Consider the following 21091-nt stretch of genomic DNA (forward strand, 5'->3'; position numbering starts at 1 on the left):
GGGATGTGCCCACAACCCAGGTACATGCCCTTGACCGGAATCGAACCTGGGACCTTCAGTCCGCAGGCCGACGCTCTAGCCACTGAGCCAAACCGGTTTCAGCTCCTTAAGGTTTTTAAATTTTTATTTTATTTTATTGTTGAGAGGATTACAAATTCTTTGGTTAATCTCTTTCAGCTCTCAAGTTTTTATGAACTTACTATTAGTTTTCCCCAAAACCTAAAAACATAAGGGTACTACGTGATATTGTGGGTTAAATCCCTAAAAGGTGACTGGGGGAAGGAGGAAAGCACACACCATGGATACAAATATAGTTTGCTAAGAATTCCTCAGAACTGGGGGGTTCTCCATTAACCACACCATTAGCAGCTTCTCCATATTTTCATGGATAGATGTCTGCTGTTTAGAAATTATTTTAACGCCCTTGGCTGGAGTTGTAGCCTGTATAGCAATTTATCAAGTAAGGGTTTGACATAGCGACCAGTAATTCACCATATACTAATGAATTCACTGGAGCTTGGTTTTCTGGCAGTGCTGATAGATGTATATTTACTCAACCGTTCGTTCGTTCATTCACTCAAAATGCATGTTGGATGCTACTAAGTATCAAGTACAATGCTAGGCACTGGAAAATACACCAATGAAACAGATGTGTTCCTGTCTCCATGGAGCTTACAGTCTAGTGGGAAAGCCAGACAGCAAGTATGGGGTGCTATGAGAATATACAGGAAGGGGGAAGGGCACCCAATCCAAACTTGTGAGGTTTTGATAACAATAACACCCACCCATTCAGGTCTCATCTTTAAAATTAGCAAAACTAGGAAGCAGGCAAGAAATGGAAGGACAAATGAAAAGGCCTCAGAGTGAAAGAAAATAGTTCAGGATGTCCTAGGACTGTGAGGAGAGGGATGAGAGATAAAACTGGAAAGGTCAGCAGGTTAGAGTTGACCTCAAGTCCTGGGTTTATACATGCAACTGACACGGTCAGATCATTGCATAGCTATGGAAAGTGAGATTCCAGATAGGACATCTTCGGCATGCTGCAGGCATGAGATGATGGTGGCCTGAGTCAGGGAAATAGCTGGAGTCTGCAGAGGAACAGACAAACTGAAGAGAGATTTAGGAAGTGTGCAACAAAATTTAGTGACCGATGAGCTACACAAATGGAGGGAAAGGAAAAAATCAAGGAAAGATATGTATATCTTTTGAATATATCTTGCGAAATTCGTGCAAGGAGCGTGGCCCTTGCAGGTGTGGCGGCTTGCCTCAGCTCTCACAGCCCTGGCTTCATCTGGAAGGTCATCGGAAGGATGAATGGAAGGACGTCTGGTCATATATGTACTACGTCTTCTTTACCCAATTGTCTATTGATAGACACTTAGGTTGCTTCCATATCTTGGCTATAATATATGAAATGTCCTTTGTCTTTTGTTAGCCTTTGTTTTAAAGTCTACTTTGTCTAATATAAGTATTGCTGCCCCTACCTTTTTTTTTTTCATTTCCATTTGCATGAAATATCTTTTTTCATCCCTTTGCTTTCTTCTGTATCTGTATTTTGATCTGATCTACATCTCTTATAGGCAGCAAATGTATGGTTCTTGTTTTCTTCTCCATTCAGCCACCCTATGTCTTTTGACTGGAGCATTTAACTTATTTACATTTAAAGTAATTATTGGTAGGTCTGTAGTTATTGCCATTTTACTATTCATATTTTTAATCTCTTTCTTCTTCTTAAAGAAGCCCTTTAAACATTTCATGTAATATTGGTCTGGTGGTAGCTTTACCAGGCACTTGGTGTGGTGAACATATATGCAGAACCAAAACAGCAGCAGAAAGAGCTATTCATTCATCTTTTGATTAGAGCATTTTGTCCTTAAAGTAATTCTTTATAAGTATGTAGTTATTGCCATTTTATTGTTTTCTGATTGTTTGATTTTTTTTGTAGTTCTTTTCTTTTAAAAAAATATTTTTTTATTGATTTCAGAAAGGAAGGGAGAGGGAGATATAGAAACATCAATGATGAGAATCATTGATTGGCTGCCTCCTGCATGCCCCCTATTAGGGACTGAGCCTGCAACATGGGCATGTGCCCTTAACCAGAATTGAATCCGGGACTCTGCAGTCTGCAGGCTGACACTCTATCCACTGAGCCAAACTGGCTAGGGCTATGTTCCTTTCTTATTCTCCTGCTCTTTTCTCTTGTTGATGACTTTCTGGAGTGTTGTTTGGATTCCTTTCTCTTTATTTCTTGTAGATTTTGGTTGTGGTTACCATGTGCTTCATATATACCAAGCTATGTTTATAAGTAGTCTATTTTAAGTTGATAGTTGCTTAAGTTTGAACACACTCTAGAATTACTACCATTTTTATTCACCCCCTGCACATTTATGTTTATGTTTTTCTTGTGTGTTTGTGTGTATCCCTTAACTTGCTGTTGTAATTACACATGATCTTCCTTTCCTACTTTTGCCTTTTAGCCTTTCTACTGGCCTTAGTGTTGGTTGACTCATTGTTTTTATTATGTGTTTGCCTTTGTCAGTGAGAATTTTTTTCTTAGCAATATTTTTTATTTTTTTCTTCTTCTTAAAGAAGCCACTTTAACATCCTATATAATAAAAGCCTACTATGCTAAGTGTCCAGTTGACCAGTCAGCTGTTCAACCAATCGAAGTGTAATATGCTAATGAATACTAAGGCTGCTCAACCACTTGTTATGACATGCACAGACCACCAGGGGGAAGACAACCAGTCGACCAGTTGCTATGATGTGTACTGACCACTAGGGGGCAGATGCTCTGACTGGTAGGTTAGCTTGTTGCTGGGGTCCAGCTGATAGGGATTGAGCGAGTAGGGCCAGACATACCCTGGAGCCCTCCCACAGTCCCTCCCCTGGTCCCGATCGTGCACCAGTGGGGTCCCTTGGCCTGACCTGCTCCCTCTCAAAATCCGGGACCCCTCGGGGGATGTCGGAGAGCCGGTTTTGGCCTGATCTTACAGGCCAGGCCAAGGGACCATACTGGTACAAGAATTTGTGCACTGGGCCTCTAGTTTCTTATAATATTGGTTTGGCAGTGATGAACGTCTTCAGTTTTTTGTCTGGGAAGCTCTTTATTTTTTCTTCCATTCTAAATTATGGTCTTGCTAGGTAATCTTGCTTTAGCAGGGCTCATAGTCCTGCATGACACCTTTTCTCCCTGTTTCCGTCATCACATCATTTCCTTTTCATTCTGACTCCTCCTATGCCCCTCTCATAAAGACCTTGGTACTACAGAGGGCACTCCTGGGTAATCCAGGATAATCTCCCATCTCAAGGTCACATCTGCAAATGGAGTAACATTCACAGGTTCAGGGGGTTAGAATGGACATCTTTGGGGGCCATTATTCAGTCTACCACACAAACAAATTTAAGAGCTGTGAAAAAGGATGAAATTGTTTTGGAAAAGTGGGGAAGACTGTCACAGAAATTAAGAGAACATTTCTGGGAGGGAGCAATATAGTACTCATCAAATGCTGACAAGAAGTTAGCTAAGATAAGGACAGAAAACTGCCAGCTACTTTCGCAACTAGGCGGTTGTAAACATGATGTCCGTGAAGTGATAGGGAGAAAGCCAAACTGGAGTAGGCTGAGGAATACATGCAAAAAAAGAAAGTGAAGACAGTATGCATAGGCAACCCTTGGATGAAGCTTAGCTATGGCTAGAAGAGGAGAAAGAGCAATAGGTGAGAAGGGCATGAGGCAAAGGGGGGGAAGAGTTAAGGATGCTTAGATACTAAGGGCAAAGGGATCACATAGTTGATAAGCGTTTGAAGGTATAAGAGCTGTGAGTTCCCTGAGAAGCAGGATAAAGGGGCAGCGGGGATGAATCCAGAGAAGAGACAGAGAGAAAGCACGAACTAGGAGGAATGTCTCTGCTACAAGAGGAGGGAGCTGAGGATGAGGGCAGCTGCCCATGGAGCTGGGGAGGGGGAGGCAATTAAGGTGGTTTTAGACGGATGCTTCCCTGTGAGGCAGGAGAGGAAAGGTCTGTTTACCAGAGGGAAGGAAAGAAGTAGGGTGTGTGAGAAGAATAATGAAGGTCTGGGGTGGTTGTGGGGATGAGCAGGAAAGGCTACGACTGGAGACGTGCGCAAGCACGCGGGAGAACATCAGTAGGGCTGGGCCCTGGAACCGTGTTATTTGGAAGTGAAAACAAAACAACAAGAAGTAAACGTGCAAGGACTAAGAAGGGAGGGCTGGAGTGCTATCACAGAATAATCTCAATGTATTCTGAACTAAGTATGAGCAGGAGATCTGGCCATTTTAAGCAGCTCTAAGTGAGAAAGTTTGCTAAAATATCCCAAGCCAGCCACGGTTTGAGTCACACACCTATAAATTCGAAGAAAAATTTTCAGAATCTGCAACCCATTTCAGAGAGTCATGAATATTTTCATTATGTAGTTTTTATTTTAGACGAACATTATTATAAAAAAAGTTCACCTGGAATAAAATCCACTTAAAAAAACAACAAAAACACAGCAACAGTATCAGTACACAGTTAATGAATTGGCTTAAACAAGACTAACCACATGACAGGCTCACTTTATCTGCAGGAGCTTTTCACATTAAGCCGTTGGAGCAAAAATAAAAACACCAATACATATGCAGTGGGATAATTCTATGGAAAAACTAGATATTTTTCCATTAGGGGGCATGATTTTAGTAAAAGAGTAATGGTATTTTGCATTAAAGGAACTGCTGCAAACAAAATAAAAACCCATCTGTAAGGCCACAGAAATGAATTCTAGTAAGTTCACATTTTTAAAAAATGTAAGAAAATGAAACAAGTTCTATTAGTTGTTGGCAATACGAAATGCAATTGCATATGGTATAAGTTATTTTAAAAAAAACGAAGTAAAATTTGAAAATATCCCTAAAATAATTGTTTGCTAATTTTTTATTTCTGTAAATTTCAGTCACTTAGATTTTTTTTTCATAGTGAGCTTGACACTCATCCATTTTATTAGTCTTTTTTAAAAGACCAATTCTATTGTAAAATTGTGCTAGCATTTGAAATTTTATTAGCATATCCTGTCTCTCTAGGTTTCGCTAGGACAGGGAATTTCATTTTTAGACATTCCTTTCCCCCGTCTTTAGCTATAACAAGAAGGAAAAAGGAATGTACTTTCTGTTAAAAGAAAAACTATAAAACCTGCCAGCAGAAAAGACTGCTTACAATCTGACACAAGTACACCAACATAATGAAGTGCTGTTTTAAAATTTTAAGCTTAGAAGCTCATCTTTAAAGATTAAGAACTAAATTTATAAAGAAGTCTAAGTCATAAACTAGAAAAGAAAGTCTGCTTAAATGTATCACTTACAGTTCACAGGAAAAACTTTATATAAGCCTTAGTACAGATTCCCAGCATTAGAACCTGTACAATGGAGTTATAATCTCTTATTAGAAATTTCTGCAAACATTTATCTATATTGCACAGCTAAATTTATTAATGGAGATAGGGAGATAATACTTCTTTTTTGCACTATTGGCTATGACATGTATTTCTATTCTAAACTACCTCCTACCTTTCCCAATGATGCCTTTAGTTCAAAACAAAACATATAATCTAAATTGTGTTGGATGCATAAAGGCTGGCTCACTGGTTTTCTACCGGGTATTAGAACACTAGTTAGCTAAATGAGGTATAATAAAAAATAGTCCTTCAAAGTAAAGAGTATAGTCTTCTGAAAATGTATAATCAAGACTGCACAAAATGTTCATGTAAATAGTAAGAAACCCTGCAGCACCTCCTAACGGATGCACAGGTGGGCTGTTTTCTTATAATCTGTCTGAAGTAAAATAGAGCTAAAATCAGTTCCCAGTGAAACATTTTACAATCCACTGATTTCCATGCTGCTAAGTTACAGCACATTTCCATTGTCTGATTCCCTCAGACTCTATTTGAAAAGGTCTAGTCAATCAGTGGCAGAAATGAGCACACTGACAATAAAGTGCAGCCACTGAATACCACTAGTACTGCTGCGAAATCTTCATGTACTGATCCAGAGGCCACAGAAATGTTCACACAAAACTAGATTTCTTCAGTTTCAGCAGGGAACAGACAATTATCTCTCACTAAATTCATCTACAAATAGAAAAAATAATGCACTATATGTACATTATTAAGCAAATTGGAATATTTATTGGGTCATTTTACCATGCAGAAGGTGAATTTCCTATGGTCTTAGCTCAAATTATATACAAGTTAGCAAGACTAAATGTAAGAAAATAGCAAGGACGATTTGTTTATATACAACAGAGCATATACCCCAAATTGCTGCTACTTCAAAGAGCACCTTTAGACTCATCTAGCTTTCACGGCTCTTTCAAAGGGAATTTCATGGAGACTAGATATTAATCCATATAAGACAAAAGAAGAGAGAAAGAACAAAACAAAAGCAAAGCATTGTTTAAAAAAAAATGCTAACCACAGGATATGTCAGTTTTGGTTTGCAGATAACCCCTGAGATAATATAAACCAAAGTGTTAAGACACCAAATAGTCAGAGGTAAATTACTAAGAGAATTACATTCATACATGGTGTCATAGCACTTGCCTTTTAGAAACTACTTTGTTACCCTCCAGAAAGCTTAAGTGCTTGGAATTTTTTTCAGAATATTAGTGAATACAAGATGTTTCTAAGAAATTATTTTTTATTTCCAAAGATGTATCTAATTTTAAGATGGTAGACTTACAAACTTTCATGCAAGGAACCACGTGATTAAACTCGGACACCAACAGATGCCTTTAAGCCTATAGGTAAGTTTTTTAAAAATCTGTTAACAATGTTTAGTGTACCCATCAAAAATAGCTCTGGAATATTTATATTTGCTATAGCTAAGTTGTGCATAAGTTTTCAAAAAGTTTGAATGGTTCAGGCATCCTACGATACATCTTAATTTGAAGCAGAATTCTCTGTGGTAACAAGCAACCTGTTTCCACTTCCATTTCCAATTCTTAATTTCAAGCATGATGGTAAACTCTGTTTAACAAAACAGGCCTAAGAGGAGGAATAATTATCAACAGAATTCACTTCCTTCATCACCTCTTTGTTACTCCCCTGTGTTATGACACTGAAGGCTAGGATAAGAGCAATGACATCATGACCTTAATTTGGCACACAGTTAACACTAAATCCCTTTCTTTTCCTATGTGGTGGTTTCATCTACAAAAGGTATCCCAGTTCCAGGGTTTGGTGAGAAAGACAGCTAAGCTTTTGGTTGGCTTCAGCCCAGATGACTGGACCAAGTTCTCTATCAACAAACCTGAACAGATGGAACCGGGTTCTACACATTCAACAGTAGAACCAACCATTCTGGGCACTGTTTTAAAACTGAAACCTTGCTCATATTGTCTCTAATGAAAAAGCAAGACTTTTCCTAGAGGCTGCACTAAGTCTATTTATTCTTATTTTATTTAAAAACCCAAGTAAAAACAGAACGAAAAGTCATTTTCACCATTACCAAGAGCTATTTCTACTAAATTTATGTTAAAAAGTCATATCTCTTCCTTTAGGTAAGCTTTAAAATCTAAATTAACTCTTGTTAACTCTTGTACACAGGAATCGTGGTAGGAATTGGGTATTACAACTAAATCAGCTGGGGAGTAAACCTAAGACAAAATATATCATGTATGTTAATGTGATGGAACCACAATTAGACGCTGAAATAAAACCCTAAATGGTACATCTCTCTGCCCACGTAAAATTTCAGCTCAAGAATTCACAACTAGAAGCAGACAACAATGGTCAAATATGTTATGTTTTAGGTAACTGACTGATTACAATAGGTCAAACATAGGAAAAGATGGCAAATATGAACCCCAGGAAAAATGAGATTAAAGTCATTTCCAAATGCAGTTTTTATAGATTAGGCAGAGGGAATCAACTGAAAAGTGATTTCTTCAGCTACCCAGACTCTGGCTAAAAAGTCAAGAATGAAGCAAAGTGCTAAACAATAAGAAATAAAAAAATTACAGCCTATGATGAATAGGTGGACATTTTTATAAATTTTTAAGATAAATTTTATCAGAATTTAATGATACTTATTTAAGAAAATCACAAATCAGAGCCCTTAAGTAAATGCCATGAATGTAATAACATCTGGCCATATGTCCTTTAATAACATCAAACCAAATGTCCTTTAATTTTAGTTATATTGACCTCTGCTTTAAATGTTCTACTCTTGTTTTAAACATCCCCAAAGCACAAATTTGTCTAGAACTTTATGAGACAAAAATGTGCATGTGAGAGTCTAAGACTGCTATAACAGGGAAAGGCTAACACTGATGTGCAAAGTGAAAAAGAAAAGATAGCAGCTTCTGCAAAAGGCAATAAAACAAAGAGAAAAACAAGTCTTGCATGTGTCTCCATTTCATTGCTTCCATGTTTGAAAAAAGGAGCCTGTTATCTCGCTAGGCCGTGTGGCTGGCATCCACTAGGTGTTCGTGTCGAGAGGTCTAGGCTGGGTGGTGCTCTCAGCAGCAGCCTGGCGGTGTGATTCTGAGGCTGGGTGACCTGTGCTTTCAGAGAAGCAGGAAAGGGTCCTCTAGGTGTGCTGCAGTCTCTCAGAAAAAGTTCATCAAAGTAGCGAACACCGGAAGAAGCTGGTCTTCTTTGATCGGTTTTCTGTTATTTTCACTGGTCCACCTGCCCCTGATGAATTGCTGTCGTTCTAAAAAACAAAAGATAAAGTCACCAAGAAAACAAAAGTTCAATGGTTTGACCCCAATTATCTAAAAAAAATATATATCAAACCATATCATAAATGTGTATTCAGTAGAGTATTTTATTAGAAGAGGAACTCTGATGTTACTGGTTTCTTTGGAAATGGAGGGTTTAGATGAGAAAAATGTTTTTAGGACAGCATCTTTTATACGTATTAATATCAGCTGGGAAGCTCCTATTTCCAGTTCAAAAAAATTATTGCTAATGGAGTGTAAAGTTTCAAGGGTAATGATGGAAACAATGTTACGATATCAGTACAGGCAATTTTGTTATTAGAGGTAAGAAGTGTTTGTAACATAAGGTATACAATTATATTCAGATTTCAGGTTAAAATAAACTTTCAAGGTTGTCCTAAGGATTCATCACTGAGATCATTTCAAATTTAAGCAAACTTCAAGATCATAATTATATCTATACTAATAAAAGGGTAATATGCTAATTAGACTGCGAGACCTTCTGGATATCCTTCCAGACAAAGCCATGGCGGTGGGGCCAAGGCAGAGGCTGTTAGGGGTGATCAGGCCAGGAGGGGAGGGCAGGTGGGGGCAAGCAGGCTGGCAGGGGAGGGCAGTTGGGGGTAGCCGGTTTACCTAAACCAGCAGCTGGACATCCCCTGAGGGGGTCCCAGATTGGAGAGGGTGCAGGCGGGCTGAGGGACACCCCCCTCTGCATGAATTCTGTGCACCGGGCCACTAGTATAAATATAAATGTCAAATCAAAACTAAACAATTTTATGGCAAAAATTTAATTTGTGCATTATTTTAAAATTTGGATCAAAATTCAATGAAAATCCACTTAAAGAGCCAGATGAAAGAACTGAAATAGCTGCAGTTCAGAAATAAGAAACCTGGTCTGGCCAGTGTGGTTCAGTGATTGAGCATAGACCTATGAACCAGGAGTTCATGGTTCAATTCCTAGTCAGGGCACATGCCTGCATTGCAGGCTTGATCCCCACCCAGTAGGGGACATGCAGGAGGCAGCCTATCAATGATTCTCATCATTGATGTTTCTATGTCTCTTTCTCCCTTTCTGAAATAAATAAAAATATTTTTAAAAAATAAATATGAAACCTGAAGAAACAGAAATTAGAAACAAAGTTCAACCAGCTGAATATGTGAGTCAAGAAAAAAAGAGTTAATATAATATAATATATTCACATATATTATAATCAGAGCTACCCTTTTAATCAGATAAATACACAGAATAAATAACACAAATTTATAAACAGTATAATGAAAATAAAATTACAAGTGATACAAACCATTTTTCTGTTGAGTTTTGTCATTATATCTCGTGCAAGTGTAAAAAATGCCTAAAGATAAACCAAAAAATTGTATTATTATATATTTATAATATATTTTTAAATAGAAATGTCAAATATTTTTACTATTATGTTATAAATATATTACTTTAAAGCTTTTAATTGAGAAGAGAATATAATTGTAATCATGACTATTATATCTTATTTTTCAATTACATCACAAACATTTTCCATTGTTATCAAACTGTCATTCATTCGTCAAATATTTTCTGCACATAATACCTGGCCAGCTTCCAAAATGACAGGTTTAGTTATGCAGAGCTTCCTCAGTACACCCCGAGCAGCTGGGGAGCAGCAGCTCTGTCTAAGCTACCCCTGCACGCCCAGCGTGGGGCACGGGGCCTGATCTAGAAGGTGCTGAATATCTGTTTAATCAGTGAATGAACAAATGTGTTACCCTGTAGCTCTAAAATGTTTTTATAAAAACCTCTGTCTTTTATTGCCAATGTCCTCTTTCAAATCACTTTCCCTCTTATACCTTATATAACCTTAACATTCCAAATCCCGACAGTGCCTACAGCTCAGTTAAACCCCCCACCATGGAAATCAGTTGAAATGCAGGTAGGACAACTCTGATTCATCTTAGTGACATTTTATGCCTAGTGTCTCATGATCCAATCCAAACATTTTTTAACCCTATCATCCCTACTTTGTTTCTAGGGAGCTAAGACTTAAAGCTTCTTCAGTTGTGTCTATGCTAAATCCACTGTTACGCCAGTCTCTTTGTTCCCAACCATGCTTGATGCCCCAAAAATATTTAGCAAAAGAACCATTTCCAATCCAGTCAAACAGGAACAATACGTAGCTATTATTATCACTCACTATCGGTGTCTTACTGTCACACTGGTCACCCGTAAGGCTAAATTTCTAAGTAAACCCATCTCAGTGTTTATGAGACTAACCAACCACACTAAGGAAATTGCTAACTTCTGTAGAATAGCGGGCCAGATTAAGCAGCTGGGGAACTCCCAGCTCTACACGTCCATAGCTCAATGCTGTCTCTAGGCCACAGGTGTGATCAGGGCACAGGCACTGACAGAGACCTCAGCCTACTCCAGTAAGCCAGGGTACTGCGTTCATTCCGTGGGGGAAACCCTATGTGGGCCAACTCAGTGAGCAAGCTTTGCTCCTGCCTCCACCATTAGAGCAGACTTAAGAGGTTCCCCTCTTTCTGATGGAAGGAAATCCTTTTGTGGCAAGGGGAAGGAAGCATTTTTCTGCTTATCCATGCTGATCTAAATAAATCAGTAGAGAGTTCCTGTTTCCTAACACCCATTAGCCAACCTGAATATGAGTTTAAGTTATTTAAAAAAAAAGTTATTATCATTGTCCACTATCCAATAAAGTCATTTAAGCCTCAATTTTTAGCTTTGATGATATGGTGAACAGTGAGTAGCCTAAGCAATTAAATATTTATGAAATCATCAGTATTACTGTTAAGCGAATTACATACATTAAAACATATTACATGTAATACTTTCATGACCAGTTTTTAAAATGTTTTTATAAAGAAAATATTATCACCCGGGCTGGTGTTGCTCAATGGTTGGAGTGTCAGTCTGCGCACTGAATGGTCTCGGGTTCAATTCAAGGGCACGTACCTGGTTTGCAGGTTCGCTCCCCGGCCCCAGTCAGGGTTGGGAGGCAACCAATTGATGTCTCTCTCTCACAAGGACGTTTCTCCCTCTCTCTCTCCCCCATCCCCTTCCCTTCTACTCTCTCTAAAAATCAATGACAAAATATCCTTGGGTGAGGATTAACAACAACAACAAAAATATTATCAGAAATTCTTCCCTTGGTAAAGAAAATCTATTCTTAGAAGACTTTAGATGGTTAGATTTTCTTTAACAGTTAACTTACTAAAAATTTATTAAAGTACTCTCTGGTAAACACACTTTCTTACTTCTATCAAATGCCATCGTAGTACAATATATTATATATATCATCTACTTAAACATGTACATTAAGGGAATCCGTTCAATAATCTAACAGTTTAATTCTCCCCCCCCCCCTTCATACACACAGGAAAGTAATTAAGATTCGCCTGCTATAGGCCACTACAGGATGACATGAACGATGATGAATGAGCAGAGGAAGACACTGCATTTGGTCAGCTAGTGCAGGGTTTCCAGCTTCCCAAATACAGGACAAAAGTGAACTTAAACTGAGCATCTATCTTCTGTTCAGTGAATCTTACATTCACTTCTCTGTTTGATTGCAGGGTGTCCCAAAAATATGTATACATATTTGAACAGCTGGTCACTCACTCAATTTTCACTCCTTTTCAAGTTTAACTGATTTGAAATAATGGGCAAAGCTTTGAACAAAGCAAATCTATCCACTAGACTTTTTTATAGGGACACATAAAAGATAAAGTTTAAAGTCCAGAACAAGCAACAGTTGACAAATTGAGGGCACACAAATACAAACAAAATGATTCTTGATGTTTGCGATTGCTTTGCTTCGCATTAGCAGCAGTGCCTGGACCAGAACCAGTCATCAGTCTGAAAACAGGCATTGACAAAAAACACTATTCACTTCTGTGGTTCTGTGGATTCTTTTAAATTTTTTAAATGAACTGTATGTTAATAAATATTGAAAGTGTGTACACATTTTTTGGGACACCCTATATATTCTTTGTGGAGGTTGGTGCTAGAAATTCAACACCCAGGTCCACATAAAAGTCAGAAGCACAGCAGTTCACAACGTGGAGGTGGAGTTCACACAGGCATCACTGAGTCAGAAAATAACAAGGCTTTGAGAATCGCTTGAACATAGGCAGATAAGCACTAGTGCTACTATATGACGAGTCACCACGCCTGTCTTTCTTTCTTACCTCTTCTACATTTGTACTGGATTTTGCACTTGTCTCCAAGAATTTAATCCCATAGTCAATTGCTAACTGAAAGGCAAACAGAAACATTTAAATATAGTGCAAGTTACTTGAACATATAAAGCATTTATATTTTCTAGGATTTTCAAAGTCCCAAAGGTCTATCTAGTTAAGAACTCTCGTGGTTCTGAAATCTCTTTGCTTCCTTCTGTGTTTGAATTGAGATCTAACTTAATCATCATAAGCAACATGGCACCACTTCCACTCACAATTTAATACAGTACTTCTCTTTTTTCCTATTATACTTTTAGTTCTCTATACTTACAGGAAAGACTGTGACAGACGCTCACCCCCTACCATTAATTTGGGCTTCATTCACCCCTTTTATCTGTTCTGAAAGTACAATTCTCCAACAGTGACTACACTGATTTTTCATTATTTTTTTAATAAATTGGCGCTTGCCCTAACCAGTTTGGCTCAGTGGATAGAGCATTGGCCTGTGGACTCAAGGGTCCCAGGTTCGATTCCGGTCAAAGGCACATACCCAGTAGGGGGTGTGCAAGAGGCAGCTGATCGATGTTTCTCTCTCATCAATGTTTCTAACTCTCTATCCCTCTCCCTTCCTCTCTGTAAAAAAATCAATAAAATATATTAAATAAATAAATAAATAAATAAATTGGCACTTAACAGAAAAGTTTAAAATGCTAAGTATTCATTGCTTTGGTTTCTATTGATTGTGACAAATGTGAACTCTTCCATATTTCCATCTACTCCCAAAGAGTTCCCAGTTCATTTATAACAACAAGATTAAGAGAATGTTTTTAGGTAAAAAAAGTTTCAGATTCAAAGTACGCGCGCGCGCGCGCACACACACACGCACACGCACACGCACGCGCGCGCACACACACACACACACACACACACACGGCTAAAACAAAATTACCAGACTTAAAAACTGAAGCTTCTGCATCAATTTTAAAAATGTCACAGAAGTAAACATGTACATATAATAAACTCCTTTGCTTTGCATGACACAAAACAGAGCAATGCCTATAAATGACTAATAACATGACATCCACAGCTTGATGAGCTATAAGGAGTTAATCACAATGACCTAAATTTAATGTGTAGTACAATATTCTTTAAAAAATGAATTAGAGAATGATTACTGTTGAACTTCGCCTATCCTATTAATTTTTTCCAAAGGGAATAAATTACTTTAACTTATAGACATGGAAGAAAGAACCTGAACTTTAAGCTGCAGGAATCTGAAAAAGAACCAATTTGTATCTCCCGGAAAAGAGCAAATTCTTTAGGAATGAGTCATGACTACACAGTATATAGAGTTGGATCTCGAATACTAATTCGTACCATTCAAGTATGGATTATATCTCTTTGTTGTTTTTAAAGGATTAAAATATAGATATTTTAAGCACTTAAATCAATAATTATACTAAGAAAATAAATGCTTAATGTGAGTAGATTTGAATCTTTATGCATTCAGTTCAAATTTACCTTCTCCCCTCTTTCTTTTGACACTTGTCTTTTGTCATTCATATCGCATTTGTTACCCAGGATCATTCTTTCCACGTCTAAAGAGGCATGCTGTAGGAAGAAAACAGAAGGTTATAAAAACAGCCTGAAAAAGCCAGTTATTCAATAGCCAAATCCTAGCCTATTAGAAACATACCCATGAATCTAATAATTAGGCTAATCACCTTTCACTGGACACATGATTCAGAGCAAATTTTAAAAGATGGGAGGACGGGGAAAGCTACAGGAAAAAAGACTATGCAAACTTTCTTCCCAAAGGCTCACAGCCATTCTCATGTCTTTTGGTACATGAACAGAAATAAAACTTATGGTTATTTAACAACAAAACTTCCAAATGTTAGTTTGGATCAAGAAGAAAAAAAAACTTGGTCCTGAGTGAGCCAACGGAGAAGGTATTCTGGATTCTGAATTACTTAAAAAATAAATTCATGTAGGTTAAAATAATCGTGTACAAAATTATTTCTGAGTCAGATTTCTTTTTGAAATATCAAAAATAATATAATATCTTAATGCTAATCAATCTAGAATTAAACCAAACTTCAAATATCGAAGATGGAGAAAATGTTAGAAGGGCAAAACGATAAGTTGCTGGAATAAAGATAAACTTTTGCCAGTCAATCAGATGATGAACCAGATAGAACCCAGGAATCAGATGTTCTAATCCTGCTCTCCTTTTTAAAGGCTGTATTAGCATAAGCAAGTCACTTCTTTCTGGCCTCAGTTTTCTCTTGTGTAAAATGGGGACTCAGATAAAATTACTTCTAATATCTGGCCCAAGTTTAAAATTCTGTGAAACTGCTCCACCATCTGCCTCCATCCCCCATCCAGGTCCAGCAGGGCAGTCAGACTGCAGATGGAGATCTCGCCCTCCATGGCACGCTAAGCGAGCGCCTGCCCTGCCCATGCCCTACTTCTTAGCAGCTCAACTGCCTCTTCCTGAGACAGGCGGCCTTTATAAGCACCCAGCAGGTATCCTCATTCCAGTATCATCATGATGATCTCCAGTACCACCATTCTCTTTCCATTTTACCTCTTCAATGTTTCTTATCCAATTTTTAATATTGTCGAAGGATTTTTCATTTGTGATGTCATAGACCAGCATGATTCCCTATAGGAGAAAAACAGATCTTTATTTAGTACAGTATGTATTTAAAGTTATAAAATATAATGTAAGTGTACTCCTCCCCTCCAGAAAGCTTTTGTTTGTGGCTTTTTTGGTCTTAATAAAATACTTTATAATATTTTAAAGTATGAAGAAGCAAAAATAAATAAATAAATTCTCCCATTGCCTCACCAGGTAATTAAATACTCTGTTAACATTTTCACTGTTAACCTTTAATGAATTAGTGATTATGGTAAAGATGATACACCCTTTCCACCTGACTACCTATGATAAGAATCGGCACTAAACTGGAGCTGAGAGAGTGTTTAAGTTAAAACAGAGACAGCACTGAGAGGAAGAGGCAATCACTTCTGTTGTGCACTTTTTTATTCAAGTAGAAATTGCCTTGCTTCTTACTCCTACGCTAAGATTGTAACCATACCACTTTAAAATTATGTCTTTTTATATAGGCTGATCAAAATGTCACTATCTGCCGAAATAAATCACAGGCATTTAAAATATAATACATTTGTTATGCAAGTTTAATGAAAGGCATTGTCATCATATTTTTAAAGACCCCATGGCTGGTGTTTCTAAGGAGTTTATCTTCTAAGTGTTTCAACTGATACCTGTATACTAATATTCCAAAATCTATATCACAGACCACACTTCTGTATAAAGTGCTAGATCCACCCACCCATTCAACAAATATTTAGTAGATACCTACTATGTGCCTGATACTACACTAAGTATTACCAACAGTGAACAAGATAGACAAGGCCTCCTCTGCTCATGAAAACAATAAACCAATAATTATGCAATTATAATATTGATCATTGCTATGAAGTAGTAGGAGCTCAGTACAAATGCTAATCTAATCTGGTTGATGGGCTGGGGTGGTTAGGGAAGGCTTCCCTGAGAAAATGACATTAAAGACAAGTTCTGAGGACTGAGTAGACCTGGACTGGGCAAAGGTGTGAGGCTGGGGTGGAGAGTACCTGGCACATAGGAGAAATGTTATAAATATCCTGCTGACCAGGAAGGCCCAGAATCCACGGGATTGAGTGAAAGAAAGTCAGTTTGGCAAAAGTGCGCAGATCCCATTGGAGAAGAGCATACAGATGTGGCCAAAGAGATAGACAAATGGGGGTCAGATGTGACAACTAATTGGGCATCATTTCCCAAATGTCCTCTGTGGTCACTGAGAACTTTCCCTCCCTTCTTGTGCTCTCGTTTTGATGAAGGGCGACACAATCCTGCCAGCCAGCCCAAGCGGGCCCTGCGAGTACTCTCCTTCACAGTCAGCCGGTCCTGCAGGCCCAACAACCTCAGCGGTTCCCGAATATGACACCCCTGCCTCACACACACGAATGGCATTTATTATATTCTCAGCAATTAGCTTTTACCTGGATTAGTATCAGAGTCTTTCATTGGTATCTGCTTTCATTCTTAACCCCCTCTAATCCATTCTCCATAAGGACACTAGAGTTAGCACTTTATTGAGACCTCTCCACTGGACTCATATTTAAATTAAAATTTCTTAACATGGTAGGCAAAGTACTTCAGGGCTGGTTTCCAGCTTGGTAAATAAATATAAAAATAAATCATATAAAACACACATAGACACATAGATAAAAGAACCCAGGAAACAATGAAATTTTAACAGAAACTATCTCAGAGAGGTGAAATTTTGGATAATTTCTTGGGATTTTCAAAGTTTCCTATACTACACGTAACCTTTTGATAACCAGAAAAATATGTATTATTGTTTAAATGGCAAAAAGTAATATCCTCTATCCTCCCTCCTCCCAGCCTGGAATGCAAATATTTCACTTGGCTATACAGTAAAGGAGATTTTATAATTGTTAATGTAAATTATTTTTTTAAAAATCAAAGTGGAGAATTACATACTTAAATGGTTAATTTTGCTATATATATTTTACCACAATAAAAAAAAAAACACCTCAAATGGAACAGAATAAATCCTGATTCAAAGTATTCAGCTGCCTATAATATTAACATTAACCAAATAATTGCCATCACTCTACGACCTTTGGGCTATATGGGCAACCTTGATCTTCATTGCCTGTTTGTCAGTGGCACTCTAGAGGGCTAGTACGGGAAGCGTGAACACAGTGTAGTGGTTAAAGAAACAGGCTCTGGTCAGAGGCATCTCCTCAGAGATCCCAGAGGTGTTATTTTATCCCTCAGTCTCCATTTCTCATTTGTAAAATGAGGACAGCATGTTTTCCAGACTGGATTCTTTTGCGTATCTACTGAGATATTATGTATAAAGTACTTAACCTAGAACCCAAGATACAACGTAGACTCAGTAAATGACAGCCAGCTATTTTTAGTTTGTATCTTTGGTTTCAATAGCAGAAACCCTTTGGCTACTTCTTATGTAAGCAAACTGGCATTATGAATCAGTTGGAAATACAAACTCAAATGTACTAGTTAAAACTTTATATATCTGATATCCTATATAATAAAGGCCTAATATGCAAATTGTCCACTCAGGCAGTCGTTTGACCGAAAGACAGGGAGTTCTACTGCTCACTATGACGTGTGCTGACCACCAGGGGGCAGCGCGAAACATGGCGAGCGTAGGTGACGGTGTGCTGGCAGTGGGTGGCAATGGAGGTGCTGCAGGCCCTGATGGGCCCCAACAAGAGAGAGCGAGACCACAGTGGGATGGTGGAGGAGGTGAGCAGGGGCTCCATCAACCTATCGATCACCCCGCAGACGGTGACGGAGTGGGGGCGGGACTGCTGCCTTGCACCCAGGCACTGACAGAGCCGGGTGGAGGGCCCCCTTGGCCCCAACTGATTGCCCTGCAGGCAGGATGGTGGAGCAGGTGAAGGGGCGGCACCAGGCCATGGCGAGGTGCCAGGCAGGGCTGCAGGGCTGCAGGGCTGGGGGCAGGAGCTGGGGCTGCGAGCCCGATCCCTGCAGGCCACCCTGAGGGATCCCACCTGTGCATGAATTTGTGCACCGGGCCTCTAGTATACCTATAATAACAACAATTTCCTTAAGTCCTTAAGACAGTGTTCGTCTAAGTATTGATAATGCAATAATATGGTCCTTTTCTCCAAAAGTCCAATTGTCCATCAGGGCTACTGCTATGCCTACAAATGTTGCAGAATAGTTTGAAATAGACCAAAAGGCTCTGTGATGGTGGCGGATTCCAATGCAGTGCTTATCAACATGCTGCATACCTAAACCAACCACACTAGACCTGCCAGGACCACCACTAGCTGAAATAAGAACATGCCCCCATAGGAACATGATGGCCCCACATGCCATTACAACAGATGACCTACAAGATCCAGGACTCAGCACAGCAGGATTCCCCAAAGATTTATCTAACATTGTTTCTGGTCTGAAATTTCCCACTGATTCACCTCTTCAGCACGTATTTATTGAGCATCTACTGCGTTTCAGGCACTGGCATTACAGCAGAACAAAAGAGACAAAAACCCCTACCTTCAAAAAATGGAAAAGACAATACTATCTGAGAATAGCAACAATTTCTAATTATCTGAATAATGTGAAGAAAGACTAGGCAGTAGACAAATGAAAAAGCCAGGCAATCCTCAAATCTAAAATTAAATAATACACCTCAATGCCCTCTTTCCTCATACCATGAACTAGAGTTAGACATCCAAGGAAACACGCTCCACACTCCAAGGGTTCCTGCCCACTCTCTAGTGAAAACAAACAGGCAAGTGGTATCAATACATCACTCATGGAAAATAACAAACTGGCCAATAGAAAAGTTTGTATGTATAATCAAAATTACCTGTAAACTATTCTAAATCATCCCTGCTAAAATGTTCTTATTTATTCCTAAAATTCTTCCTGGGGAAAACAGACAACAAACAAACAAACTTCTTCCTGGCAGGACAAGGTAAGTCCCTTCCCTTTGATTATAATCTAAGCAAAATAGAGAGTAGCTGACAACTCTTTCTTAAAATGATGACCTTTCATAATCATGAAAGTGTGAGGAACACATACATATAAAGTGCTCAGTGGTGTGTAGTGTCAAGGTGATAAAGCTTTGAAAAGAAATCCCCAATATTTCTGTGGGGATGAATTACTGGTACTCAGATAGAGGGTGAGTAGCAGTGGAGGAGGAATGGAGGGCAGCATGATGATAACGGGATCAGTGGATTCAGATCACATCTTCCTAAAAAGCGGACAGCTCTCGCCCCTACAGCTGTCACCCTGACACTACTCCCAGGAACACAAGTCTTTTAGACAATGAGCTGGATATGATGGCAGCTGGTACCCCGCAGTCTGTCTACGTTGAGCTTCATGAACTCAATTACTCAGCCCCCTAAGACTCTCTGAGGACACTGAGTCTCATCAAAATTCAAAGCTCCAACTAGTGCTTGGATTAGGCCTGAAAGCCAGAGAGAAAGCCTTGGTCTGGGCCTGACATTCTAGGCATGGTTCAGTACAGCTCTGCTTCTAAGCTGCCTTATTCACCATCGTACTCCCAGCAACACACAGAATCTGCTCTGAGCCAACAAGCAATATAGCTGGGTTGTATGGATGAGGCCTTAGGATGGAAATTAGCCAATGGGTGAGGTTATGATAACAAGGATAAGACTACTACGTAGCAAAAGAAGGACTTGGTAGTTAAGATTCATCAGATTCTAAACCTCAAAGAGTCACATATCACATTCAGCTACTTCCTGGCCAGCTGGCAAAACACTGGTGGAGGAGCATCCAGAGAGCTGAGCCATTAGGAGTGGGTGAAGGGACCTGGTGAGAGGTAAGGAATGATGGGGCAAGGCTGAATGATGAGAGGGTGCAAGCAATGAATACTAAGTCACAAAGCTTGTGGTTCGCTAAGATGTGGCAAAGGTATTAATAAAAGGAAAAATCACAAACACATACGATTAGGATGTTTGTAGGAGTTCTAAAACACCTACAAGCCAATTACCTATTAATATTACTAGGGGCCCGGTGCACGAAATTTGTGCACTGGGTGTGTGGGGTGGGGGAGTGTCCCTCAGCCTAGCCTGCCCCCTCTCACATACTGGGAGCCCTCAGACGTTGACCCCCATCACCCTCCAATCGCAGGATCGGCCCCTTGCCCAGGCCTGACGCCTCTGACAAAGGTGTCAGGCCTGGGCAGGGGACCTTCATTTCCCCCCATCATTGGTTCTGCCCCCAGCCCAGGCATGATGCCTCTGGTCCAGGCGTCAGGCCTGGGCAGGGGACCCACAGATCCCTCCGATTGCTGGCTCTGCCCCCCGCCCAGGTCTGACGCCTCTAGTCCAGGCTTCAGGCCTGGGCAGGGGACCCCCATCTCCCTCTGATGCCCACCCAGGCCTGATGCCCAGACCCCTCCGATTGCCAGATCGGCCCCTTGCCCAGGCCTGACGCCTCCGCCTGGGCAAAAGACCCTCATATCCCCCATCACCAGCTCCACCTCCAACCCAGGCCTGATGCCTCTGACCCAGGCATCAGGCCTGGGCAGGGGACCCCCAGACCCCGCCGAATGCCGG

The 21091-nt window shown here is 39.5% G+C and overlaps 1 protein-coding gene across 1 annotated transcript in view; it reads right to left on the reverse strand.

Annotated features, from left to right (window-relative positions):
- Positions 1-6676: 6676 nt before the first annotated feature.
- RAB8B (RAB8B, member RAS oncogene family) overlaps positions 6677-21091 on the reverse strand; it is a 61218-nt gene continuing 46803 nt past the window's right edge. The window contains exons 4-8 of the mRNA XM_006770807.2: positions 15501-15578; positions 14432-14521; positions 12920-12985; positions 10024-10074; positions 6677-8709 (exon numbers count right to left, since the gene is read on the reverse strand). Coding sequence (XP_006770870.1) covers positions 8617-8709; positions 10024-10074; positions 12920-12985; positions 14432-14521; positions 15501-15578 — 378 coding nt within the window. The 3' untranslated portion in view covers positions 6677-8616. The remainder of the gene's footprint in view (positions 8710-10023; positions 10075-12919; positions 12986-14431; positions 14522-15500; positions 15579-21091) is intronic.

The sequence above is a fragment of the Myotis davidii genome, unplaced genomic scaffold (assembly GCF_000327345.1).
Source record: "Myotis davidii unplaced genomic scaffold, ASM32734v1 scaffold461, whole genome shotgun sequence".
In the NCBI taxonomy this organism is placed as follows: domain Eukaryota; kingdom Metazoa; phylum Chordata; class Mammalia; order Chiroptera; family Vespertilionidae; genus Myotis; species Myotis davidii.